Raw genomic sequence first — 9,341 nt, forward strand, 5'->3', positions numbered from 1 at the left:
CAATCCATCAAAGACCAGTCGAATCATAAACGAAACTACTACGTACCTGATTCAATATTTTTAGTCTAAAGACAAAAATCCAGTTCAGTTTTCATCAGTTTTAAAGAGACCAGCCAGTGTACTGAATCTGATGAAACCTTTGCTATTCATAGCAGAAACAAGCTTTGTTTCATCGGAGATAAGCAGGGAATTTGACTTCAATAGAAGAGAGGTGATCCGCTCGAAGAGCTAGCAGAGAATTTGACTTCAATAGAAGAGAGGTGATCCGCCCGAAGAGCAGTAGTAAACTTAAAAAATGCAATTCAATTCTGAAGATGACATCATTCTTCAAGCCTGCAAAACAACCCTTTCTTTGCTTTGGTGGGGTGCGCCGGGCCCAGGCAGCAGTGCAACGCCTGAGCGACACGTAAAGGCCCCAGCAGCAAGCTACTGTAGTGGACCCTCCCCATAAAAAATAAATTTAATATCATTGTGGACACATGGCCCACATATCAGATATTAAACTGATAAAAACAGATACTACACTTGATCTTAGCCAAAAGGCCGAGAAAGGTATGCTTCTCCTGGCTGGCCTGGGTCTGGTTATATAGCGCGTCTTTGCCTCCTTCCGTTGTGGCTCCGCGAGGTGGGACTAAACAAGAGCGCTGCGCAGCAAAACAGCTCTGTGTTTCCGTTCGTTGTTTTGTGAGCCTCTGGTCGGTTTGCTTGGGCCGTAGTTAATTAAGCCCAATAAAGATGGGCTGGTGATTGCCGTAAGCAATGGCTGGCAGCTCATGCGACTAAAGGCTTTTGTCTAAAAAAAATGCGACTAAAGGCTTCGTGAGATTGTCTCAAGAAAAAAAACGGTTTCTCACGAAAAGGGAAAAACCAGTGCAACTACAGGCCTCTTGTTCTTCCGAACAGACATTTCTTTATTTTTTCTTCCAAACTGACACTTCTTTATTGCTCTAAAAATAAGAATAAAATCCATACATCTTTTTATTTTTTAGAAATTCATCCAGACAACCTGGAAAAAGTACTTTTTTTGCGGGGTAAAAAGTACTGTTTCTTGCAGCTCTGCTGAACATCTAGGTCGAATAGTGCTAGTTTATGTGCGCTTACTCATTAATCCTGCTAGTTTATGTGCGCAGGTGCTCAAGGCGCGCTACTACCCGGAGGGCCTCCTCGAGGACACAGTCTTCTCGGGGAACGCCTCACCTACTTGGCAGGGCATCTAGCACGGCCTTGAGCTCTTGAAGAAGGGCATCGTGTGGCGCGTCGGTGGGGGCCATAACATTCGCATATGGCGTGACCGTTGGCTGCCTACTGAGCCGTCGCGCCAACCCATTACTCAACAAGGAACCTACCGACTAAGGAGAGTGGCGAAGCTCCTCGACGAGTCAGGCAACTCGCGAATGGACATCCTCCGTCGCCACTTCCTTCCTCCGGACGTCAACTCGATTAGCAGCATCCGGACATCGCCGTGCATCACCGACGACATCCTCGCATGGGCGCCTGAGAAGAACGGTATCTTCACCGTTCGTTTCGCCTATCGCCTAGCCATGGACGAGCGCGAGCGTCCATTGGCAACTTCTACGAGCAGGGCATCGGATGGTCGTCGCGCCATCTGAAAGACCATATGGGGGTGCCCTGCTCCCCCAAAGGTACGCGTGTTCGCATGGAGAATTGTAACCAACTCATTGGCCACCTGGGCTAATAAGTTCTCTTGCCACCTCGAGTTTACTGACATGTGTTCCCTTTGTGGCGTGGAACGAGAGGACGATTTTCACGCAATGTGCAGGTGCCCACTTGCCAGAGACCTGTGGCAAGCCATGGAGAAAGACTGGCCGATCCCCAAGGTGGAGACCATAGAGAATGATGGGCCGAAGTGGCTCTTCACGCTTCTGAACCCTCTGTCAGACACAACGCGCATGGTGGTCCTCATGACCATGTGGCGGGCATGGTATGTCCGCAATGAAATTACCCATGACAAGGTTCCTCCACCATCAGAGGCATCAAGGCGTTTTCTTCATGGGTATATCAATTCCTTGTTATGCATTCAACAATTCCCACATGCAGACATGGTGAAAGGAAAAATGGTTGTGCATGAAAGTGGCCAACCTAAGCATGCTAGCGAAGAGGAGGAGCCACCGCTCCAGTGGTTACCGCCCCCAACCGGCTGGACAAAGCTTAATACTGATGGGAGCTTTGTCCAGTCAACGTCAACGGGAGCAGCGGGTGGTGGTATGGTCCTGAGAGATGATAGAGGAGAGCTCATCTTCACAGCATGCAGGCAGCTATTCACATGTGATAATAGCCTCCAAGCGGAGTTGGAAGCATGCAGAGAAGGATTGCAGCTGGCTTTGCACTCTACCAACATGCCCATTTTGGTGGAGTTGGACTGCTCTGAAGCGGTCTCGATGCTGTCGGCGCGGTCAGTGAATCGCTCACAAGTCCGAGAGCTAGTAGAGGAGATTCGTACAATAGCGGCTGCTGATTCAAGGGAGATTTTCTTTTCTCTAATTAGTAGATCACATAATAATGTCAGTCACGCGTTCGCCGCATATGGACGTAGTACCCCGCGCACGGCTGTCTGGTTGCGATCGGGGCTAGACTGCATTGTAAACCTATCTGAGGCCGAGAAGCCTCCTTGAGCTAATGAAATCTCCTTTTTTCCCACAAAAAAAAAAGAATAGTGCAAACTTTTTTCCCAACTTCAAACTGTCCTCTGTTTCGTTATAAACTCTTGGATTTGTGTATGAAACGATAAGCATCATTGCATGATAACAAAAAAAAGCTAGGGTCCGGTGCATATACATACACCAACCACTGGCGGGGCCAGGGGTATTCCTTGGCATTCCATGGAATACCAAAGATTTAGGAACAAAAAAAAAAATTAGATATACATATACAGCCACAAGTAGAACTGAAGCCCACCGTTCAGCCAGGTCCAGCCAATGGGTCCAGCACAGCACAAGCACGCACAGCTCATATTCTCCCCTGCTCCCGACCTAGCTGCTGCGTCGGACGGCACGTGCAGGCAAGTGGTAGCTGTGGCGCGGCGGCAAGAAAGTCCGGCGCCGGTCCCAGCCTCCAAGTCCCTGCCCTCCACAACTCTAGGCTGCTCACGCTCGCCGCTTGGCTGCTTTTATCGTGCACGGGCAAATTCTCCTCTACCACAAAATCACTGTACGAAGATGTTTGCCCAAGCCACTGCCACTGATTGCTACTTTGTTTGATGAAATTCTAGAAGAAAGCTGATTTTCTATCTTGTCTTCTTGTAATATAGATTTTTTTTTGTGAAGTTCTTGTAATATAGAACTGGTAAGACTTCCGTGGCAATGGATAAAATGTTTAATTTTTAAAAAAATCTATGTGAGCTATCAGTTTTTATGTGAATAATCAATGAGGAACAAAAGGGGTGAAGGTTATTTGAACAATTGCTCAGTTAAATTTGCCGAGAGACCACCCGCAAATTTTTTTTTGCCGAGAGAGAATTCTTCAAGCAAGTAAAATATGAGGATGTCATCAATCTATTACAAAAAGGGACCATAGAGTTATATTGGAATTTCTTTTGTTGTTTTGTAAACTCTCTTAATTGTTAGAGATATTGCCACACTGATATTTTGCTACTATCATCGATATATGGTCGTTTGACTCATTGACGTTGCTAGCTTACTATACATTTCTTGTCTCTAGTATGTATTTACATTGCATTGCAAAAAAGAAAGAGGAAAGTATGTTTTTGTCCCTGAAATTCCTCAAAAAGTATAAACTTGATCCCTTTAAATTTTTTGGTAGCCATTTGGTCCTTCAAGTCTCAAAACCAGATAAGTTCTATCCAAAACCAGATTTTGACCCACGTTGACCTGGTTTGACCGATGAACTGTACATTCAAAAAATAGCAAAAAAAACTGAAAATTGGTGGCAACCAAGATGCTTGGGTGCGCTAGGTGCGTGAAAATTTATGTGGTGTTTCGACATTCGAGGAGCTCGTGGCAAAAAAAACAAATTTTGGCTAAAAAAATAAAATATGTTTTGAGAGCTCCTCGGATATTATTTGACCACAAAAATTACCCGCACCGAGTGCACCCAAGCATCTTGGTTGTTACAAAATTTCAGATATTTTTGAAAGTGTTCGCTATTTTTTTGAATTTATTTTTCACTGGTCAAACCTGGTCAACCAGGTCAAACGCGGTCAACGTGCTCAAAAATCTCGTTTCGGATCAAACTTATTTGGTTTTGAGACTTGAAGGACCAAATGCCTATCGAAAAATCTTAAGGGACCAAGTCTATGCTTTTGAAAACTTGAGAGACCAAAAACATGCTTTTTTTCAAAAAGAAAAGAATACCAAGGAGCAAATTCCTGGCTCCGACACTGACACCAACGTATGTTCTTGCCTGGAAGTAGCGCTGCATTTTGTTTTGTCTCGTTAGGCACCCACCACCACCAATTGTGTTGGGTTTATAAAACTCGGCATGTCGCTGTCCCGTGGTCGACAACGCCAGTACGCGACGATGGTTCCATCGCCAAGATCATGGCAACGAAGTGGTCAAGCTGTTCGACGTGTTGTAGTCATCATTTTTTCAGACTTCAGACAGTAATATACTGTATATCATGGCCCGGCTTCCGGGCAAGCTCACAATTGACATGTTCTTGCCGGACCGAGTGAAAGTGAGCAGTACAAGTAAGCGCGTTGTGACATGCAGACGTGTTGGAGGTGATGGAAAAGGCACAGGAGATCACAATGTTCAGAAGAAGGACGTGCGTGCCAGCAACGAGGAAGACAGCTGCAATGCATCGAGATTCAGTAGCGACGAAGAGATTTATTTTTTCTATAATTTACTATAGTGTTTTTCATCTCACTGTCGTAACCTGTGACAGATGATCTGATTCATCGATCACTATGCACACTAGCATCACAAAGAAGAAGAAGAAGAAGAAAAATAAAAGAATGGGTAGACTGAAGAACAAAGAACGTGATGAGATGATGGTCTTCAGGCGTCCTGGGAGTAGAAGTCGATGATGTCCTTGAGGTCGGGCTGGAGGAGGGAGACGGCGGAGCGGTCGTGGCAGCCGGCGAGCCAGAGGATGTGCTCGAAGAGGATGGCGTCGACGTCCACGAAGAGGGCCTTGCCCCTGCGCTCCTCCTTCCTGGCCGCCGTCTCCAGGAGCACCCGGAACGGGTAGGTGTCGAGCACCAGCTGGTCCACCGCGAACACCCGCCGCTCCTTCCCGACCACCACCGTCACCGACGCCGGGGCCGGGGGCGGGCCGGCCTCGTGGTCGCCGTCGAGGGAGTGGTACCCGAGGCGGTAGGCGGAGGAGGTCGACGGCCGCCGGAGGAAGACGCAGCAGCCGGCCATGGAGGAGATGGTGCTTCCTTTCCTCGGTGCTCCGGTTCTTGGACTCCTCTGCTGCTTTGGACGCGTTGGGTTTGGGCGTGGGAGTGGGTTCGCTGGGGAGGGCGCGGCGAGGTGGTTTATACTAGGAGACGGGATCGTGGGCGGGTCGAGCCGTTGGAGGCTGGAGCTGGCCGTCTCGGGGTAGCCGTTGGACCGGGCCGGGCAGCGCAGGACAGGGGGTGGTGGAAAGGGACAGGCGGGGGGCCGCGTCCTGGACCAGCTCCCTCTGTCCGCCACTCGTCCATGTTTTTGTATCCTTCTTCTTTTTCCCCCTTTCCATCGATTTCGTCTCTGACTTGGCTCCGCCGGCTGGAGAGCTCACCAAAATAACTCGTCAAGTAGTTGCCGAGATGATCCTAAAAAAAAAGTAGTTGTCGAGACGTGTAGGCTGTAGAGACACGCGGTGTTTTGCACTGGGACGGAGTGGTGGTCTGTTCATCACGGACACACGGGCACGAGTGCACGACGATGCCGAGCGCGTGGCTGTGGGTTGTGACGATCATGACGTGCCCCCGTTGCGCGTTGCATCGCCATCGCGTGCGCCCGAGCACGCGGGGCGGATAACACGGCTTTATTTTTTTTAACACGATACAATTAAAGTCGCTCACACAATGAAGCATACACTCATCCTATAAACACATGCACGCATACTCTACGCCTATGAGCATCTTCGAAAGACTGAGCCAGCATAGCATCCTTAGATTTTACGAAGTAACGACAGATGCCTCGTTAAAATAAAGGTGTAGGGCAGGAGAGGGACGGTTTTAGGGCATCAACAATTTTATACTGCAGCAAATAATGTAAAATAGGGCATCAAAAAAAGTTGTCCTCCTCCACCCAGCATAGCCGTCGTCGCCTCGAGCGCGCCCCCGAGCTTCTGCCGCCGACCACCCTCATTCGAAGGTGTGGTCCGAGTCCTCCTTGACAACCGCGACCATGTCTAGGGTGTGTGCCAAGTCCCAATCTATCGAGTACCTGAATGAACTAAGGAGGGACGCTCTCTCAATGATGCCCGTAAGCCCGGACTCCCTCAGCTGCCCCAAGTTCGTCCGCCTCCGTCCGCGCTCAAATTCCTCGCCGTCTTGCTGCCTTGACCCCGAGCTCGCTTACATCCTTCTTAAGAGCCCCGCCATGGCCTCCGCCGAGCTGGCCGCCACCTTCTCTCTCTTTTTCACTATATTTTATTTCTCCCACACACGAAAAGAGCCCCACTATGGCCATCACCGAGCGGCCTCTTGGCCAACGGTCGCCACACACCTCGCGGTTCATGTCCACATGATCCCACGCACTGGCCCCATCCTCCGCGCGTGATTAATTGGGCGAAAACCACTCCAAGACAACAACTCGCCATAGTTTTCGTCACTTTTGCCCGTCCGTTGTCCGGCCAAATTCGATGGGCACAACGACCTCCGACCGTTCCCCTTCTTACCTGACTCTCTTGCGAGCACCCCAACAACATCGGTCACTGCCTCGACGAGGCTCGTGAACTCCTGCAACCTCCCTGTGTCGCGAGCTCCAACAGCGCCCCAAAGCAAACTTGAGGAGAGGGAAAACGAGAGAGATGGTGGATGGCCTCGAGTGACATTGCAACGTGGGGGAAAGGGAGGACCAGAGTACAGCGATGATACGTCTCCAACGTATCTATAATTTTTAATTGTTCCATGCTGTTATATTATCAATCCTGTATGTTTTATATTCATTTACTAGCAAATTTATATCATTTTTTGGGAGTAACCTATTGACATAGTGCCCATTATCAGTTGTTGTTTTCTGCTTGTTTTTTACTTTGCAGAATATCAATACCAAACGAAGTCCAAATGCAATGAAACTTTTTGAAGATTTTTTTTGGACAGAAAACACCCAGGGAGCAAAAGGAGCACATGAGAGGAGACCCGTGGGGCCCACTAGGCACCAGGGCGCACCGGAGGTCCCAGGCGCGCGCTGGTGGGTAGTGGAGCCCACGGGAAGCTTCTCCACCGACTCCACCTCTATAAATACTCTAAAACCCCCAGCGGAGTCGACGAAACACAGTTCCAGCCGCTGCAAGTTCCAGAACTCCGAGATCCAATCTAGAGGCCTTTTCTGGCACTTTGTCGAAGGGGGCAACGATCATGGAGGGGTTCTTCATCATCCTTGTTGCCCCTCTGATAATGTGTGAGTAGTTTACCACAAACATACGGGTCCGTAGCTAGTAGCTAGATGGCTTCTTCTCTCATTTTGATCTTCAATACAATATTCTCCTCGATGTTCTTGGAAATCTATTTGATGTAACTCCTTTTTGTGATGTGTTTGTTGGGATCCGATGAATTGTGGGTTTATGATCAGTTCTATCCATGAATATTATTTGAGTCTTTGCTGAACTCTTTTATGCATGATTGTTATAGCCTTGTATTTCTTCTCCGAAATTTTGATTTGGTTTGACCAACTAGATTGATTTTTCTTGCCATGGGAAGAGGTGCTTTGTGATGGTTCGATCTCGCGGTGCTCAATCTCAGTGACAGAAAGAGACATGACATGCATGTATGGTTGCTATTAAGGATAAAAAGATGGAGTTTATTCCTACATGAATAGATCTTGTCTACATCATGTCATCATTCTTATTGCATTACTCCGTTTTTCTATGAACTTAATACACTAGATGCATGCTGGATAGCGGTCGATGTGTGGAGTAATAATAGTAGATGCAGGCAGGATCGGTCTACTAATCTTGGACGTGATGCCTATATAGATGATCATTGCCTTGGATATCGTCATGATTATTCGCTTTTCTATTAATTGCCCAACAGTAATTTGTTTACTCACCGTATGCTATTTTCCCGAGAGAAGCCTCTAGTGAAAACTACGCCCCCGGGTCTATTTCCTATCATATTAAAACAAAAAATACCTTGCTGCACTTTTTATTTTATTTTGTGTTTTAGTTAGATCTATATTTATGAAATCTCATACAATTTAATCTATCTCAATACCGAGGAGGGATTGACAACCCCTCTTACGCGTTGGGTTGCAAGTATTTGTTTTTTGTGTGCATGTGTTGTTTACATACTGTTGCTTGGTTCTCCTACTGGATTGATAACCTTGGTTTCATAACTAAGGGAAATACTTACCTTCGTTGTGCTGCATCATCCTCTCCTCTTCGGGGAAATACCAACGCAGATACAAGCAATCATGAAGAATTTTTGGCGCCATTGTCGGGGAGACATCATCAACATCTATCAAGTACCTACGCATAAAACTTTCATCTCCTTGCAATTATTTTATTTGCCATTTGCCTCTCGTTTTCATCTCCCCCACTTCTAAAACTATTTTACAAGAACACAAAAATATTTTCCGTTTGCCTTTTTGTTCGTTTGCTATCTTTGCTTGTGTGCAATGAGCCTTCTATTTGCTTGCATCTTCGCTTCCTAAAAATCTATTGATATGGATCCTCATCCACTTGCAAAAGATCAAATTATGATGAACCAATTGCTAGTGAGTTGAGTGCACTTGATTATCTCTATGAAGTTTTGCTTGAAAACCATGAATTGGAAAATTGTGATGAAGTGTTCAAAGAAGAAACTTATAAAGTGATTCATGATAGCTCCTTCAATGAAAAGCATAATTGTAATAATGTTATTATAAATTCTATTAATGTCAGTTGTGCTAATAATATGCAAAACTACAAGCTTGTGGATGATGATTTTGTTATATCCACTACTTATTGCAATGATCATGATTGGGGTGATAATGCTTCTTATGATCTTGATAATTTATTTAATCCTCATGATGAATATGGCATTGATAATAATGTTTGCAATAATATTGAAAGTGGGTTTGGAAGAGTGTCAACTTTAGGACATAAGAATCCCACATACTCGGAGATTGTTCAACCTTATGAAAATTTTGACAAAAGTGGGTTTGGAGAGGTCATGACTTTCATTGATGTTAATCCCACTATCTTGGAAGATTATAAGACTTTT

At 46.5% G+C, this 9,341-nt stretch overlaps 1 protein-coding gene and 1 non-coding gene across 2 annotated transcripts; both read right to left on the reverse strand.

Moving 5' to 3' along the window:
* Positions 1–360: 360 nt before the first annotated feature.
* Positions 361–556, reverse strand: LOC123100964 (U2 spliceosomal RNA). Its single transcript, XR_006448570.1, has one exon. It is a non-coding gene; the product is annotated as a U2 spliceosomal RNA (small nuclear RNA).
* Positions 557–4,786: 4,230 nt separating this feature from the next.
* Positions 4,787–5,447, reverse strand: LOC123100300 (uncharacterized). Its single transcript, XM_044522243.1, has one exon. It carries the CDS (start codon positions 5,344–5,346, stop codon positions 4,978–4,980), a length of 369 nt encoding a protein of 122 aa, XP_044378178.1. The 5' UTR covers positions 5,347–5,447; the 3' UTR covers positions 4,787–4,977.
* Positions 5,448–9,341: the final 3,894 nt, after the last annotated feature.

Source organism: Triticum aestivum, chromosome 4D, assembly GCF_018294505.1.
Source record: "Triticum aestivum cultivar Chinese Spring chromosome 4D, IWGSC CS RefSeq v2.1, whole genome shotgun sequence".
NCBI lineage: Eukaryota > Viridiplantae > Streptophyta > Magnoliopsida > Poales > Poaceae > Triticum > Triticum aestivum.

What these genes read in the sequence shown, in the direction of transcription:
- LOC123100300 (XM_044522243.1), bottom strand. Translation starts at nt 5,346, where the DNA reads ATGGCCGGCTGCTGCGTCTTCCTCCGGCGGCCGTCGACCTCCTCCGCC.